At 36.6% G+C, this 17,788-nt stretch overlaps 4 protein-coding genes across 4 annotated transcripts; 3 read left to right on the forward strand and 1 right to left on the reverse strand.

Annotated features, from left to right (window-relative positions):
* The first annotated feature begins 573 nt into the window (after nucleotides 1-573).
* LOC103861371 (PAMP-induced secreted peptide 2) lies at nucleotides 574-1,346 on the forward strand. Its single transcript, XM_009139110.3, has one exon. The coding sequence runs from the start codon at nucleotides 822-824 to the stop codon at nucleotides 1,077-1,079; it is 258 nt and encodes an 85-aa protein (XP_009137358.1). The 5' UTR covers nucleotides 574-821; the 3' UTR covers nucleotides 1,080-1,346.
* A 193-nt stretch (nucleotides 1,347-1,539) lies between these two features.
* Nucleotides 1,540-4,142, forward strand: LOC103861562 (protein MRG1). The gene is made up of 11 exons (XM_009139312.3): nucleotides 1,540-1,794; nucleotides 2,170-2,223; nucleotides 2,306-2,319; nucleotides 2,406-2,551; nucleotides 2,763-2,798; nucleotides 2,926-2,966; nucleotides 3,130-3,231; nucleotides 3,304-3,383; nucleotides 3,466-3,635; nucleotides 3,711-3,795; nucleotides 3,872-4,142. Exons 1-11 carry the CDS (start codon nucleotides 1,654-1,656, stop codon nucleotides 3,969-3,971), a joined length of 969 nt encoding a protein of 322 aa, XP_009137560.1. The 5' UTR covers nucleotides 1,540-1,653; the 3' UTR covers nucleotides 3,972-4,142.
* A 59-nt stretch (nucleotides 4,143-4,201) lies between these two features.
* Nucleotides 4,202-8,426, forward strand: LOC103861468 (probable cadmium/zinc-transporting ATPase HMA1, chloroplastic). The gene is made up of 13 exons (XM_009139211.3): nucleotides 4,202-4,827; nucleotides 4,908-5,058; nucleotides 5,132-5,316; nucleotides 5,405-5,551; nucleotides 5,634-5,829; nucleotides 5,998-6,110; nucleotides 6,323-6,561; nucleotides 6,867-6,972; nucleotides 7,096-7,260; nucleotides 7,411-7,627; nucleotides 7,712-7,899; nucleotides 7,970-8,056; nucleotides 8,135-8,426. Exons 1-13 carry the CDS (start codon nucleotides 4,336-4,338, stop codon nucleotides 8,303-8,305), a joined length of 2,457 nt encoding a protein of 818 aa, XP_009137459.2. The 5' UTR covers nucleotides 4,202-4,335; the 3' UTR covers nucleotides 8,306-8,426.
* A 72-nt stretch (nucleotides 8,427-8,498) lies between these two features.
* Nucleotides 8,499-9,807, reverse strand: LOC103861662 (transcription factor MYB73). The gene has a single exon (XM_009139413.3). The coding sequence runs from the start codon at nucleotides 9,689-9,691 to the stop codon at nucleotides 8,705-8,707; it is 987 nt and encodes a 328-aa protein (XP_009137661.1). The 5' UTR covers nucleotides 9,692-9,807; the 3' UTR covers nucleotides 8,499-8,704.
* Between the last annotated feature and the right edge of the window lie 7,981 nt (nucleotides 9,808-17,788).

The following is a 17,788-nucleotide window of genomic DNA, read 5'->3' on the forward strand; positions in this document are numbered from 1 at the left end:
ACATCGTATATTTGTATTGTAACTAATAACTACGGTCGTAATTCAACAACAAATAGCAGCATGAGTTGACTTTTCATAGAAATAAATTTTTTACCTAACAAAAATCATAAGTCTACTGTCTAGATGTTGAAATTTCAGTAAAGTGTGGTTGTTAAATGTTTTTGAAAGGAGAATCACGTGAGAAGAACTATTTATTGGTCGTGCCAGAAAAATAGCAGCAACGTGTTTGAAATTTATAAGCATTGATTATTAGGTTCTGGTGTATCTAACAATATTATAAAAGAGAAATTAAGCAACTACATCGTTTTAATAGTCAAATTAGCTAATAGTCAATGCTTCTGAAGGTCAAACACTTTGCTTAATTGTGTTTTCTGTAACCAACAACCAAGCCGGCTACCAACATGTGTGACTTTCCCAAGTTTGGAATTCAAACTATATTTGGTGCACAACTTCAAAGTCTACGTAGAAACTTAGCTACCGTCTGCTGCAAACAATCAAAAACTATGTTCGGTCAAGTCTTCAAACTTATGATGAAATTAAATTTGTTTTATGCTTCTTATCATCTCCTCATTGATGGCTTAGTTTTTTCTATACAAAAAAAAGAAAAATACTTATAAACCAATTGGTATTTTCCAGGAAACAGCCTAGTTTCAGTGATCACGTTCTTTTGAATTCAAAACATAGTCAAGAATAAGTGAATAACAATTCAAACTTTGCATCTCCTTGAACATTACTATATAACTGACTGCTCCATCCACAAAACACTCACGCAAATTTCATTATCTGGTAAAAGAGAGGGAAAAGAACTTAACTAAACTATAATGATGAGCAAAGGTGTTGTAAGTTCCATTCTGTTCTTCATGTTGATCGGTTCCGTTTTTGTTGAGACTCGCCCACTTGGTCTAACAATGACGGAAGAGAAAAAACTCGTGGCTGGTTTCTTCGATGGGTTATCACTTGGTTCGATCAAAGGCTCAGGTCCAAGTCCAGGAGGCAAGGGTCATAACTTCGTAAACCGGAGCGACATGTCTCGATTTGATAAGCACTCCGGTCCAAGCCCAAGCGGACCCGGTCACTAATAATCAAATCATTAGCTCAAACCGGGCTAATTTTAAGTACACGTTGCCGTGTCTAGGTCCAAAAAATTATTTCATTTTTTTGTTACAATTTTATTTTGTTACATATATGAAGAAAGAAGAATGGGAAAAATCAAGAATTAAATGTCTCATTCCTTTTTCCTATCAATAGTTTCTTAGTCGTTTGATTCATAATGTACAATGTGATAATAACTTATGTTTTGGTCAAATATGATTTGAATGTAATAATAAAACATTAATGTACACAAATATACTCCAAATTCAAATGGATCATAGAGTTATTTCTTTTTTTGCTAAAGATCATAGAATTTTTTTTTTTTAACTGAAACTGGCGCTGATTAAAAATAAAGTTTTTAAAAGTTAAAGAGATAAATTGAACCTTTTGGAAAGTTAAGGGACGCAATTGAAAAGTTACGTAATTACAACATACACCCCTAGTCTCGTGGAACCAGCGGGGGCAGTTTCAGGGACGTAGATAATTCATTCATATCAAAGACGTGTACGGCCCCCACTGTGATGTGAGTGAGATCTGGTGCCTCTCTCGCTCTCGGTGGCAATGGGAAGCTCGTCGAAGGAAGACACGGCGAGTGACGGAGACACTGCCAGCGGTGGCGCATCGCCTTCCAACGACGGCAGGCTCTTTACGGAGGGCGAGCGTGTTCTCGCCTACCATGGTCCTCGCGTCTACGGAGCTAAGGCAATTCAAACTCTCTCTCTCTCTAACTCTCGCTAGCCTTTAGATTTGGATGATTCAATCGAATGATTTGGATTCTGGAGATTATCTCGTGTTGATTTCGCAATTGGCTTAGGGTTTTCATAGAGATTTGAGTCGATTAGGTTTGAATTTGAATGTATAGTCTGTGCTTTGCGTATTGGATTCATGGAGCTTCTGCGAATCGAGATTGAAATGCCCAGTCTATATAGATAGATGTTTACAGTGCTTCTCTGAGTCAATTGAGTTTGAGTTTGAATGTATCGCCTGTGCTGTCTGTAGTAGATTCATGTAGCTTCTGCAAGTTAAGATTGAAAGGCTTAGGCGGCATAGATGTTTACAGAGTTTCTTTTGATACAGATTCAAAAAGTGGAGCTTCGTAAGAAGGAGTGGAAGTACTTTGTTCATTATCTCGTGAGACTTTCTTTCCTCTGAGCTATTATAGTTGCATCCCCATCTTTGTTTTACTGAGTGATACAGCGATATGTGTCTGCAGGGTTGGAACAAAAAGTGAGTCTCTCTCTGCTCTGCTCTCATATATATTCTGGTTTCGGTGGCAAACACAGTTAGATTGACGTGAATTTATTGCTCGACAGCTGGGATGAATGGGTTAGTGCGGATAGGTTGTTGAAACATACGGAGGAGAATCTTGTGAAACAGAAAGCTTTGGACAAGAAGCAAGGAGTGGAAAAGGGTGCCAAGTCTGGGCGTTCGGCTCAGACTAAAACTAGAAGCTCTGCAGGTGAGTTTGTGAATATGATATTAAGGGGAAACATTCATTTTATACTTGGCTTGACTTTTATTGATGTTTCATTTTCAAGCTAGGCTATTAGTATATATCATTATCTGGCTCAGAGGTTGAGATAAACTGAGTTGATTATTTATCCTCCCACATCGACCCTTTTGAGTATGTATCTATATGGTAATTTTGAACCATTTTGTCAAACATGCAGACACAAAGGCTGAGAAAGATGACACGAAAAACAATGGTAAGTAGCATTTGGTATTACCAAGGAATTGATTTTATACCTGTAGAACTATTGAAGTTGAGATTAGATAAACTTTAAATTTATTTGAGTTAAGCTGGTGTGTAGATGATTGTATTGTCTGTTGCAGCTGCAAAAGGGAAGAAGCGAAAGAACGAGTCAGGCAATGAGGTTAGGCTTGTGAAAAAACTCAAGAGATTTACTTGCTTTAGCTCTACATCGATTAAATTTCCAAGAAGGATGCATATATACACATACATATACAAACAGGTTTAATTATTCAGGCCTTCTAAAATTCCATAAGGTTGCTTGTGTATTATTTTTTGGTCTATAGAAGGATAACGTATCAGCAGATAAGCTACTCAAGATCCAAATGCCTGCAACACTAAAAAAACAGCTCGTTGACGACTGGGAGAATGTTACGCAGAAGGACAAGGTACATGACAATCTACTCTGTCTTCTACAATCTACTCTGTCTTCTAATCTTTGAATGATTATGTAACTCTAGGTTGTGAAACTTCCGCGTTCACCTACTGTCGACGAGATATTGTCCAAGTACCTTGAAATCAAAACCAAGAAGGATGGAATGTGAGTCCTTTTATTCAATCATAGAGTTTGATATATCTTTTTGAAAATGTTCAGAACTCAGTGAAGCAAACTTTGTGCGCAGGATAACTGATGCGGTCGGGGAAATTTTGAAAGGCATAAGGTGTTACTTCGACAAGGCATTACCTATGATGCTCTTGTACAAAAGAGAGCGGCAACAATACGAAGAAGCAATCGTGGATGATATTTCACCTTCAACTGTTTATGGCGCCGAGCATTTACTTCGTCTATTTGGTAAAGATCTCAGCAAGTTGTTAATCAGACAGTAAAATCTCATGTGTCTGGATTCTTGACTATATTTATCTGCAGTGAAATTTCCGGAGCTTTTCTCATATGTAAACATGGAAGAAGAGACATGGAATCGCATGCAACAAACACTATTAGACTTCCTCAAGTAAGCATCCTATCTAATCTCTCCTTTTTCGCTGTCATTAGCGTTTGCATTAACAAACGTTCTAAAACATTTACAGGTTCATTCAGAAGAACCAGAGCACTTTCTTGTTGTCACCATCAGCTTATGAATCTGATAAGGTGGTTTCAGATGGTAAAGGCAAAGGCAAAGATGAGTGAGTGAGAACAAAAATCCACCTCCATTAATTTGTCGGTATAAATCGCTGACGAGTTGTGTTGTAACTTTAGGATTCCTTCAAATTTTTCTGATGAGTTTTATAACTGTAATCTACATTTTTCACAACGATCAAAATAACTTCCGTTTGAACGCGTAAAAGGTTAATACTCAAAGCCTTGGTTTGAAACAGAAGGTAACAAAAAAATAAAAGTATATGAGATGAGATTGTTTATGTGGCTAATGTTATCGGAATAATTGTATTGGCTCTCTCTCTCCCTCCCTCGCTCTCTCTCTCCTCTGTGAAACATTTCGCGAGATCAGAATCAATGGTGGCATGAACGAAGAAGAAGACGCTCGAGCTCGAATATGGAACCCGCAGCTCTCACTCGCTCTTCCTCTCTCACTAGATTCCCTTACCGTCGTGGTTTAGCCACTCTCCGACTAGCTCGAGTCAACTCGTTCTCAATCCTCCCACCTAAGACTCCTCCTCTCCCTCTTCGGATCTCCGCCTCCCTTAGCCTTCCGCGACAATCGATTCGTCTACGCGCAGTCGAAGATCACCATCACGATCATCATCATCATGATGGTGAGCAAGAGCAGCATCATCATCACCATCACCACCACGGATGCTGTTCCGTGGAGTTGAAAGCGGAGAGCAAGCCTCAGAAAGCACTCTTCGGATTCGCTAAAGCCATCGGATGGGTTCGATTAGCCAATTTCCTCAGGGAGCATCTTCATCTCTGCTGTTCCTCCGCCGCGCTCTTCGTCGCCGCCGCCGCGTGCCCGTACTTCGCTCCTAAACCTTACGTTAAGTCTCTTCAGCACGCGTTCATGATCGTTGGCTTCCCTCTCGTTGGAGTAAGGATTCATCTATAAAGCTCTTTATTAGTTATTGAATCTCAGCCACACGATTTAAGGAATTGGTTTTAATGTGTTAGGTGTCAGCATCTCTCGACGCGCTTATGGATATAGCTGGAGGGAAAGTGAACATCCATGTGTTGATGGCACTTGCTGCTTTTGCTTCCGTGTTTATGGGAAACGCTCTTGAAGGAGGATTGCTTCTTGCCATGTTCAATCTTGCTCATATCGGTCAGAACTTTGATTTTTTGTTAGGATTAGGGATATATCAATGTTTTCATGAGACTGATAGGCTTTTCTGCAGCGGAGGAGTTTTTCACTAGTCGTTCGATGGTGGATGTTAAGGAGTTGAAGGAGAGTAATCCGGATTCTGCACTGTTGATCGAAGTGAAAAATGGAAACGTTCCAAACATTTCTGATTTGTCATACAAAAGCGTTCCTGTGCACAGTGTAGAAGTTGGGTCCTATATCTTGGTTGGAACTGGTGAGGTCTGTGAAGCTTTCATTTCTTGAAATCCTTTGAATATGTGACCTTGTTTGTAACTGTTTTTAAGTAATGAGTTTTTTTGGTATTTAGATTGTTCCTGTAGATTGCGAAGTCTATCAAGGTAGTGCTACCATAACTATTGAGCACTTGACTGGGGAAGTCAAACCATTGGAGGCGAAAGCTGGAGATAGAGTGCCTGGTGGTGCAAGAAATTTGGATGGCAGAATGATCGTGAAGGTATTTTAAACATAATGTATATTGCTTTGGCTTGACTTTGTTTGAAGTTCTCAAGCTTATCTTTATTTAATTTTTTAATCAGGCCACGAAGGCATGGAATGAGTCGACTCTAAACAGGATTGTACAGCTGACAGAGGAAGCACACTCCAATAAACCCAAACTTCAGAGATGGCTGGATGAGTTTGGGGAGAATTACAGCAAGGTGGTGGTTGTTTTGTCACTTGCTATTGCCTTCCTAGGTCCATTTTTGTTCAAGTGGCCTTTTCTCAGCACCACAGGTAGATGTCGGAAACAAGTTCTCCGTTTTCAACATACATATATTCCCTTTATTGTCCAGACAGTGAATAATTTCTGATGTTACAAAACTGTTAAGAGAGATGTCATTGCCTTCTGTTCTTCTTATGGACACTTGGTTAGCTTACTTTCTTTGCTGGTTAATGATACAGCATGCAGAGGATCGGTCTACAGAGCATTGGGACTTATGGTGGCCGCATCACCATGTGCTTTGGCTGTTGCTCCGTTGGCTTACGCTACTGCTATTAGTTCTTGTGCGAAAAAGGTATCATGCATGAACCCTGTGTAATTACAACCTGAGTAACTGAAATTACCAACTACGTGTTAGCATTCTTTAGTAATTGAAATTAAGCTCACGGCTTTAGAACCTAAGGAGTCTTATTTGCAATTTTGAGGATTTTATGACGCCTATGCGACTATTTAGTTCTCTTCTGTTCACGTGTAAGTGTGTAATCCAACAGTTATTCCTTGTCATAGGGAATATTGCTAAAAGGTGCACAAGTTCTAGATGCCCTCGCTTCTTGCCACACTGTTGCTTTTGACAAAACCGGGACCTTAACAACTGGCGGTCTTACATGCAAAGCAATTGAACCCATTTATGGGCACCACGGAGGTAATAATCCAAGCGTAATAACTTGCTGTGTTCCAAATTGTGAGAAAGAAGCTCTTGCCGTAGCGGCTGCAATGGAGAAGGGCACTACACATCCTATTGGAAGGTATTTTGTAAGCATCAATTGATGTATAAACTTAACTATCTCAAACGCTAGAACTATCCAATTTTTTTAAGCATGTGCCTCCAATCATTCACATAACAAACTTCTTTTTGATAAAAAGTTAAACGGGCTCGTGTAAACTCATGGTTATTAAATCATCTTGTATGACGGTACATTCATTTTTGTCACCACAAACGAATGGGATGGAGCGGAAGCAAATTTTTGCACCATGAGCTCTCTCTGTTTTTTAGACTAGTTTTTTGCACATCTGCTTTCGGCTGCTTCTGACACATTTAAGTTTGCTGCAGAGCTGTGGTAGACCACAGTGTGGGAAAAGACCTCCCTTCTATTTTTGTTGAAAGCTTCGAATATTTTCCTGGTAGAGGCCTTACTGCTACTGTAAACGGTGTTGAGGTGCGACATAGTTATGTACTAGAGTCTATAGATTCCCATTTTCCTTCTAGTTCCTATAGTGTGTGTGTGTATATGTATATTTCTGTCTCTCACTCTCATTTCAACTTTTTGGCGTTGTTATAGTCAGTAGCAGAAGCGAGCAGATTACGAAAAGCATCACTTGGTTCTATAGAGTTCATAACCTCACTCTTCAAATCAGAAGATGAGTCTCAACAGATCAAAGATGCTGTTAACGCCTCTTTGTACGGAAAGGATTTCGTTCATGCTGCTCTTTCTGTTGATCACAAGGTATATGCTACAAGCTACTTACTTTACTGGTCCACAAAAATCTTACCTACTTCACTGTCAGTACTTTTCTCTCTCGTGTGACCATTTATCAGTCCTTTAAGATTCTCTGTATCACTGAAATTTATGAGCCGGTGCAACTAACTTCTCCAGGTAACATTGATTCACCTTGAAGATCAGCCTCGTCCAGGTGTCTCAGGAGTTATAGCAGAACTTAAAAACTGGGCCCAACTTCGAGTAATGATGTTAACTGGGGACCATGATTCAAGTGCTTGGAGAGTTGCAAATGCAGTGGGTATTAGCGAAGTCTACTGTAACCTAAAGCCCGAGGATAAGCTAAACCATGTAAAGAACATCGCTCGAGATGCAGGTGATGATCATTACTCTCGCCATATGTCAAACCACTCAGAGACAACTCAATAATTTTATTACTACATTTCGGTGAGTGTTTTAGGTGGAGGTTTAATTATGGTTGGAGAAGGAATTAATGATGCTCCAGCTCTAGCAGCTGCAACAGTCGGCATTGTACTTGCTCAACGTGCGAGTGCCACGGCGATTGCTGTTGCTGACATCTTACTGCTTCGGGACAACATCACCGGTGTTCCCTTTTGTGTCGCTAAATCTCGCCAGACAACATCATTGGTATAAGAAAATCAACTTTTTTTTTTCCAAAGCCTATTGCAGATTTAACAAGTGTTTTATCCTGTTGCAGGTCAAGCAAAATGTTGCTCTTGCCTTGACGTCAATATTCTTGGCCGCTCTTCCCTCAGTTTTGGGGTTTCTTCCACTGTGGTTAACGGTATGCAAACCTGTAATAGCGCTATTAATTTCTATGAAGAAGAATCTGCTAATCCGCAATTTTTTTCTGGAATCATAGGTACTTCTACATGAAGGTGGGACTCTTCTGGTGTGCCTCAACTCAGTACGTGGTCTGAACGATCCATCATGGTCGTGGAAACAAGACATAGCTCATCTAGTCAACAAGTTAAGCTCACGTGAATCCACCAGTAGCAACAACTCTTTAAGCTCTGTAGAGACTGCACATTAGGTAACTTGCTCGTCTGTGTGCTTTTATTTGTCTACTCATGCAACAAGCATGAAACTGTGTGTATGTTCGCTTATATTATCCTTAAGAAACATCAATCGTATATAAGTTTCGTTTCTCTGGATCGTTTGATTTTATTTTATTTTTCTGTAGTTATATATATACGACTCATATTTACTAACTTCTTCGTATCATGTTTTAAGAAAAGTTTTGGCTTCCTTTTTGAATCACGAAAGATCATATGATTACAAAAGATTGTTTAGATTTGCTTCCTTGTTCTGTCTCTCTAACCATTGCTGGCTTTGGCTCTATACATAATACATGTAAAGCCTTAAAACTTTTATTTTGCCCGAGAAACAGAGTGAAAAAGTTGAAGAGACTCTTTTGCTTCTTCTCTCTTTACTACTCCATCTTCCCAATACCGATTTGGTTCACTATGAACTCCCTAAACCCGACACGACGGCTGTTTACACTTTGCGGCATACACGAACCACCACCACCTCCTCCACTCCCTCCGATGGAACCACCACCGCCCACGTTCCCTCTCTGTAAATCCGCCATGTAACTCCTCACCTCCGTCCTAATCATCTCCTGCACCACCGTCATGAACTCACCACCGAATCCTGATATCCCCTTCTCTTCTTCCACCTCTTCCTTTCTAACCGGGAACAGCTCCGCCGTGTAACCACCGTCAGTAACCGTATTCTCATTAACCTGAGTTGGCTCGTTGACTCTAACCGTCTCCGTCTCGCAACGGTTATTCCAAGGAAGAGACAAACTTAGACAAGTCGGGGGATCTTCACCGGACGTTGACGCCGTCACCTCCGTCACGGCACCAGATCTAGCCGTCGGTTTGAACACGTGCGGAACACCACAAGATTGCTCGCTGACGTCAGATCCAGATGGACTCCCGGGGCTCATATATAGCCCAGTAGACACACCACCACCGCTCGCCGTGCGCTTCAACGGTTGCTCCTCTCCCAAGTTACCGTCATACCCTCCGTTTCCACCGAAGTCACAGCTCTGTCCTTCTGATGTAAAAGCGCTGCATTTACGCTTGAGCGTCGAGTTCCAATGGTTCTTGATAGCGTTGTCGGTTCTTCCATTGAGGAGACGAGAGATCGTCGCCCACTTGTTACCGAACCGAGCGTGCGCTCGTATGATCGTCTCGTCTTCCTCCGCCGTAAAAGCACGGTGCTCGACCTCCGGAGATAGCTGGTTACACCAGCGGAGACGGCAGGATTTGCCGGACCGCCCAGGGATAGATTTGCTGATCAAAGACCAGTTTCTCGGACCGTGCTTCTGCACCAGACTCTGCAAGAGATCATCTTCTTCTGGGCTCCATGGACCTTTAATCCTCTCCATGTTCTTTCTAGACGGACCTGACATCGCCGGTTGTGTTCTGTTTTTCTTCTCAACACGTCTTCTGTTTTATTTTTTGGTCGTTAGGGAGTTTTTTTTTTTGTTGGGAGAAGAAGAGGTTTTAAGAGGATAAGAGCAAGAAGAGAGAGTATTTATACGAGGAGGAGTCGCGCAAGGGCTACCGGCTCGACCCGTAATCTTTCTTATCGATAAACAGAGAAATTATATTAAAGTAGTTAAATTCTGCAGTTTATTACTAGGATATGTGTTATCTTTTGAATTTTCTAACTGAATAAAATATCTTTAACTTATTTAGGAAACAAGGAAAACCGTTTTGTAATTTTATCAGCGTTAAACGGATAAACATGGTCGTTACTAACTTACTTCGTTACGGTCTTGACTAATTCAGTCAAAACGAATTGATGGGTTAACTAATTTAGCGTTTGATTTATTAATTGTTTAGGCAAGTCATTCAATGTATTGTATTCTAAATAAATTTCATCAATCAAATGTTTAAACTTGAATAACAAAAAAAGGAATTATTGAATATTGGTATATCACAACCAAAACACACGTCCACGATTGAAAAAGTGCGTTTGGGGAGAACAGCGTCTGTGTGAGGTTAACATCGAGCGTGTAGAGCAGAGAATCTTCCAGGAAAAACGGTTGGGGACTTGGGATACAGCTGTATATTAACACGTGTCAAGTAAGTATATGTACTTTGAGTTTGAGATTTGCTTTTATTCATGAATAAATAAATATTATTAGTGTGGTCTTAATTTCAGAGTTGTGTTTTCTTTAAACAGTACGCTCGTACTGGAGCGTCTCTTCCACTCTCCGTTTTACAGGTGGAGCGTTTTTACCCAATCATTTCGTTTTCCATTTAAAAGCATTGTTGTGACACTCACAGAATCGTTAACTTCTACGTTTTTATCTTTTTCATACTTTTTTCTTTAATTTTTTGCATTTTTTATTTCTTTATAATTAACAAAATTAAATAACAGCGAAATTCAAGAATGGCATTATATTTGAAACGCTGAATTATACCAACTTGAAATTTGGGTAAAAAGGAACTAAATATGGAAAATTAAAATATGGTGGCAAACACAAACTGCTTTTCTAAGAATAACTGCAAAAAAAAGACTACATAGAAGTCAATAAAAAATAGCCGAAAGTTTGTTTTGTTTTGTTTATAAACTAAAGTGCGGTGATCTGTTTTCAATATATTACACTGTTCGTTGCATGTCACTGTCTTGTGTGTGTTGATGTGTGTGGTTATAATGAAGCACGTTGGACCGTCGGTTCAACATCCAAATTTGCCTTAGCTTGTACATTGGTGTGATGAACAAGAAGTGGAAATTGTAGACACTAAACACCAAGTTCTTGGCTTCTTGCTACATGCAACGAGTAAATGGAATAATTTTACAATTGTTAGTAAACTATCTTTATACATGCAACGAGTGTTGACAAAAGATATAAATGACTCTTGGGCGTGAAACCGTTGATATATGCACTAAACATAGCTTTACATTCTGAAGCCAAAAATAATTGAAGAATGTTTATATATGATTAATAATGATAGAGAGATGAAGATAAGGATGAAGTTAACGGTTAGGTATGAGGTTTTGGTTCGATTCGGTGACTTTTTGACTGAGGAAGCCAGCCTGTATGCCATTATTATCATTATTATTTCTATTATTTTTCGGATATTTTGCCGATCTAAAAAATAAATAAATTAAAAGTAGACTGCCAAAAAGAGACAGTTGCTGACGTGGCGCAAAACGACAAGATAGATCGATCGTTACCACTTTATTTTTTGGGATATTTTATTTTATAATTTGACATTTTTAAGAAAGAAAAATAAAAACAGGCTGTAAATCTCTGCCTCCCTTTAACGGCCACTCCCTCACCTGCCGGTCACCCACCCACCTTCCTTCTTTGTTATTATATTTACATAGACTAGTAGTACTTTCATAAGTCCACTAATTAGTAATTAGCATTCTTTTAAAAGCTATACTTTGGTTTAGTGATTAGCCTAGAAAATAAGTAAAGTATATCAGATGTGTAACTTGAATTCCGGAGATATATATTACACTAATCTGAATTTAGAGTTCTATATCATTTGTATGGTTTTCTGTAATTATATCGTTTATTTGCAGATGATTGTTCATCAGATTCTTACATACATCTCAGCTTATACAAACATTAAGATTTTTTTCAGTCATCAAGCAATAAGATATTATAAAAATTGTTGTATGCATCTTTAATAGATTTTATGTGTATGAATGTATTTCGTATAAAAAATATTCATACTTAATTAATTCACAGTGTGTTATTGAGAAGATAATTTTGTATTAAAAGTATACGAGTAATTTCATAGTATCAAATATATGTTGAAAAACTTACTAGGTCACTCGTATTAAATGGGGTTAATAGTCAACTATGTTCGTCGCTTTGACCCAAAAAGTCAACTATTTAGTTTTGTGAACGTAGAATTGTATTCGAATCGAGAGATATTAAACGCATTGTCATTTTTTTCTTCGTAGATATGATATTATGCAACCTGCCAACGGTTGAGATTTTTTTTTTCTAACCATAAAATTTATGTTGTGGTCAATGTGAAATGCATTCAAACAAGGATCAACCACCACCGTAAGAAATTTGCAAATATTCAAACATGCATGCCTGTCAAAATCTACTTGGCTAAAGAACATCTCGCTCGTGCATAAAATTCATAGGCTAATATAGTAATATGTATATATATTAAGCCGCTGGTGTAGGGATTAGTTGCGAACGTGAACTCAGTCAGGCTGTTCTTTTGCGCCTAGCTAAACGGCTAAACCACATATGATTTTTGAAAGCATGGACGTATCATTTCTCATCACGTACGCAACGTAAATGATACCCATATACGTAATTTTCATTTGCCATAAATAGATAAGTTGCGTGACTTTATCCTAGTTTCACCAACCATTCCACATTGCGATCGCATTATTCCAACCAAAATGACCACAGTAAACGCAAAAGTTTATTTGAACCGCAGTGATTAACTAACTGGTTACAAACATATTTAAAGTGAATAAAACTGGGATCTGTAAAGTGTACGGCACCGTTAGGACACTAATATAGCCGTGTACTGCATAGCACGATGCACATGCTCCGATGCTAATGGAAGTCTCTTGCGAGCTTCCTACTCTTGTCACACGATTTAAATAATTTGATTTATTATTTAAATTAGGGCAATTGTCAATAATAGCACCTTTTGAAGTTTATATCTCAAAAATAGCACTATAAGGAGAAAGTCACAAAAATGACATTCATTAAAGGGTAAAATATCACTAATACCCTTAATTTAAAATTAAATAAACAAACAAAAATAAATAAAAATAAATAAAATAAAAATAAAAAAATGAAAAAAAGAAATTTTTTTATAGTTTCAGATTATATGTTTTCAGATTCGAAATTTTTATAATTTTTTTTTGAAATTTTTTTTTATTTTTTTTCAAATTTTCTTTTTATAATTTAAAAATACTTTTTGAAACTGTTTTTAAAATTTTTATTTTTTATTTTAGTATTTATTTTTTATAAAATTTTAAACCCTAATTCCAAAACCTCACCCCTTAACTCTAAACCCTAAGGTTTGGATTAATTAACCCAAGGGGTATAAGTATATATTTACCTCTTTAATGAAACCTATTTTTGTGAATTTAAACCTTGAATGCTACTTTGGGAACAAAAACTTCGTTTGGTGCTATCATAGTTTTTTTCTCTTTAAAGTATTCCAAAGTATTCCTGAGGAAAGAAAAAGACGGGATAGGATTCGGTCAGAATTAATTGTATAATTAGTGACCCCATAATTGTGTATTAAGAAAAAGATTAATTGAGTGAACCAAGGGAGACATATGGACAAAACTGAATAGTTACTGACTTACTGGAGATACGGTAAGAGATCTTCCGTTCTAGGTACATCGTAGCTATTACGTAATAATCTATTCTTTTCTAGCTAGCATTATTAGTTTGTTTACTGATAAATTCTACCAATCATTTCCTTTAAAATTAGTCTGGCTATTCATATAAACTTCTAACTTCTAAGTGTTTCAACCAAAAAAAATGTTTCACCTAAAAAAAATTAAACCCTAGTAACAACTCAAGTGGTTTATATTATTTTGTATTTTCATTTTTTTAGCTGAAAACAACTCTACACGTCGACACTATTATCCCGATCAGATTGCTCATGACCCACACCCATCCACTGAAACGTAATAATTCTTAATTTGTTTCCCAAAAAATGCATGTGAGTCGTATATTCTTGCCTTCGAATGGAATTTCCCAAAATGGCTTACAAATACAACCTTCTATAATTATAAGATGATTCCAGGTTCATTGTACGTTTTGACTCCAATCATATGAATGTTTATTCATGCATTATTAGTTCATAATATTTAATAAAAATCTAGTAATCCAAAATCAGAGATTTGTTGAAACGATATTGTCTGGAATATTTCGGAACTGGAACCTAACGAAGACAGATATAGGAGTTCCTTCAAGGAATGGAATATTATTAGGTAACCGTTTATGTTTGTTTGAGGAACTAAGATTCCTCTGATTTAATTATTTAAGAAGGAAAGAATGATCTTACGAGTTTCACCATTTAATTTTACAAATGCTACCATACCATTGCAGGAGAGGACATATATTCACGTGTACAATACCTCGACAGTGAAGGATACAACAACACACACACACACTGTAGTCCATGTCGTTTAAAGCGTATATGCAATCATAAAACAACGCACACACACCGAGCGTGTAGAAATAGCAATCACTCGTACTAAATATAATTCACAAAAACACCAATTTGTAGCATACTATTTTGCAAACACACATAAAACACAAACTTATCAGCTTTCAACCGCAGAAGGCACGTACGAGAAACGATTTATCACGTGACGGTGGCGACGCGGTTTAAGCAGACACACGTGCGACTTGCTTCCCACCGCACCGACAAGTATACTGAAGAGATAATTAAAAAAATAAAAAACTGATTTAAAAATATAGGCGGACAAATTTGACCATACGAAAGTCGTATACTTTGACGTGGTACGGAAGGGCATAAAAGTCATTCGGGGAATGAACTGTGAACTAGAAGAGATCTTCTCCATTGATATGGTTGTTGGGTTTATTGATACGACACACGTGAAAACTTTGATCCCCACGCTACCCACATTTTCATTTTATTCTCTATTACTTCGTTTGTTATATATATGATCCAAACTTATGAATTTTGTAGGACAAAGAAGAGAGCTTAATATGTGGCTTTATGATGAACCATATGACCAATAACGAAAGTATTAATGTGAAACTAGTGACGCTTGATGATAGTTAAGAGGTTTTTTTTACTAAAGGCTTTCAAATGATAGCTAAGAGTTGCTTATAAAATTTCAGAAATATACAAGTTAAAGCCGATTACATTTTATTTATATGTCATGATAAGATGGGGGGGGGGGGGGGGGGGGGTTAGTTTAAAAGTGTATAGTTGTGGTTACCAACATATGTATGACGTCCCCAGCGCTTGTAAATTACATTTGCACCTTTGAACGTCGATGTTATTAATTACTATTATATTCCATGGCCGTTTTTTATACATGTCTATGCGTAGATGAGCTCTTACTTTGACCACTAATAAGGTCGACCACGGAAACAAACGAACAAAATTCGAAACAAAAGGTCAACAGTAGTATGTTGGGCCTTTTAAGTGAAGAAAAGGTTGATACTACTCGATAAGTGTGACTTCTAGTCTAGGCAAGGTCAAAATTGAGGATATATTTCGTCGTTGATCAATTTTAGAATTGTGGAAAATTGACGCAAGCACTTCTTGAAATACTCCACACTCTGGTCTACAACTTCTGTTTGAAAAAAAATACTCTCTCCGTTTTTAATATAAGTCATTTTAGAAAAACTTTTTTGTTTTAAATTATGTCATTTTCGATTTTTTATGTAACATTTATTAATAATTAATGTTGTCTGACAGATACTAATATATCTTCAATTTTTATATTGGTTGAATTGTGGTTAGGTAAATAATTAATGATGTTTTTGTTTCGAAAATATAAAAAATTAATAATTTTTTAATCTATGTGCATAGTTGTAAAACGAATTATATTAAAAAACAGAGGGAATATATATATATATCTGACGTTTGATATTGTTGTCCTCCGAAACTATTATCAACCGTAGTGATGATATGTTTAACTTTAAATACGCTAGATCACCTCCAATAATAAGTTTTTAATATTTATTATTTTATAATATGTTTAAAACGTTTTTAAGAATTCTGCAATACTCATGTTTTAAAATTATTTTAATTCATTTTAACTAGAATATTTTCAATCCATTTCTATTTTAGAGATCTCTATTTTTTAAAAATAAAATAAAATTTTATTTTGTTGTGACGTTCATATAATAGAAAATTCTATATTTTTCTATAAATAGATGAATACTATATTTATATTTATTTTTATTGTTTATACTATGATAGGAATCTCTAGAATATAAATAGATTGAAAATACTGTGACTACTTTATTGTTTTCTGCTAGTCTTGTGACAAATTTCTTTTTATCTTTTAAAAGTTACACATGATAACTTCTGCTACTTTCTTTCAATTAGGTTCGCGTGTAAAATGTTATAAACGGTAATTTTGAATTTTGGGATAAACTGAGTAATAATTTAACCTCGATACGCATCGGATTAATCTCACCGGCCACTATTGTTTTTTTACAATCTCTTTCTCTGCGGTCAAAGAAAACAGAGAATCCATCCACACCGGCCACTATTGTTATTGTACACTATTGTTTTTTTACAATCTCTTTCCCCCAAAGTCAGAGCGTCTGTTTTGCATTATTGCTCCGTTGGCAAAAAGGCACGTGGAACACATGCGCACATTATCACATCATCCATTGACACTTGTCGTATGTGTGGCTAAAGATTAGACTGTTCACGATTCCTCATGATTGATTCATGTCAAGAACAAGGTGGAAAATTCGCAGTTTGTAATAACCTTGATAATATACCAGTAAACGAGTGATTCTATACGCTAGTTTCAGACGTTCAAGACAAGCGTGGCTTATCAATAATGCATCTAAATACCTTATAAAATCGAGACTACCGTTTTTTTGTTGTTGGTGAAATTAACGATGCAAACACGAATATAAATAGGATTTTATTTAACAAATCTCGAATCGAAATTATTAGATACTAGGCGCGCTGGTCTGAATAACGTAACTGGAATAGCACATGAAGTCCAAGCATTATTTGTAACGTTTAATTATGAAATAGCTTCAAATTTGAAGTGTTGATATTTTCCAAGATCTGAATGCCAACAAAGTATATTAGAATGATATTTATCGCGATATCGTATGCCGTATGAGTCGTATTTTTTTTTTTTCAAATTGAAATTCATTCATAATCGATTTACCGATATTTATACACAAGTTGGCAGTAAAACAAAATAATCCCAAAACTAAAAGTTCATAAGAAATGGCAGCTAAAACTCACATTGAAGCGACTAAAGCCAATATTAGGGTGACTTAAGAACAAACATAAACCATAAAAACTAAATCAACACTTAGCCATATGAGTCGTACTATCGCCTCACTTTATTTATTTTAGCTTATTTGGTTTACCTTTTTTAGCTACTTTTTATACAAAACCAAAAACGAAGAATGCTTCGGGTCGAAGTAGCTCATAAAGAACCCTTTATATATTATTCGATATACCAAGGTTAGTGATCCATCATACATCACTGTGCGATACAGATAGTAGACTATCGTTATTATATTAATTGCATCATTCTAGATTCACAAAAGATCAGTTTATTACAGATACTAGGGTTTGGCCCGCCCTACGGGCGGGTTAGTAACTGAACGAAATATATAATATATCATAAATTTTATCGAATATTTCAAAGTGTTTAGTTTATTTTAAATTGTAAGTAATATTTATTTCTTTAAATTATAATACAAATATTATAACTATAAGTCCTTCAAATTTTTAATATTACAATTATACAATAGTATATATTATATATTTTTGATAAACTCTGATATTTTGGTTGAAATGCTGCT

Source organism: Brassica rapa, chromosome A01 (assembly GCF_000309985.2).
Source record: "Brassica rapa cultivar Chiifu-401-42 chromosome A01, CAAS_Brap_v3.01, whole genome shotgun sequence".
NCBI lineage: Eukaryota > Viridiplantae > Streptophyta > Magnoliopsida > Brassicales > Brassicaceae > Brassica > Brassica rapa.

Coding starts and splice junctions, on each gene's coding strand:
- LOC103861562 (XM_009139312.3), top strand. CDS start 1,654: ATGGGAAGCTCGTCGAAGGAAGACACGGCGAGTGACGGAGACACTGCC. Junction 2,552..2,762: donor TAAAACTAGAAGCTCTGCAG/GTGAGTTTGTGA, acceptor TCAAACATGCAG/ACACAAAGGCTGAGAAAGAT. Junction 2,799..2,925: donor AGATGACACGAAAAACAATG/GTAAGTAGCATT, acceptor TGTCTGTTGCAG/CTGCAAAAGGGAAGAAGCGA.
- LOC103861371 (XM_009139110.3), top strand. CDS start 822: ATGATGAGCAAAGGTGTTGTAAGTTCCATTCTGTTCTTCATGTTGATC.
- LOC103861662 (XM_009139413.3), bottom strand. CDS start 9,691: ATGTCAGGTCCGTCTAGAAAGAACATGGAGAGGATTAAAGGTCCATGG.
- LOC103861468 (XM_009139211.3), top strand. CDS start 4,336: ATGGAACCCGCAGCTCTCACTCGCTCTTCCTCTCTCACTAGATTCCCT. Junction 5,059..5,131: donor GTTCAATCTTGCTCATATCG/GTCAGAACTTTG, acceptor GCTTTTCTGCAG/CGGAGGAGTTTTTCACTAGT. Junction 6,562..6,866: donor ACTACACATCCTATTGGAAG/GTATTTTGTAAG, acceptor AGTTTGCTGCAG/AGCTGTGGTAGACCACAGTG.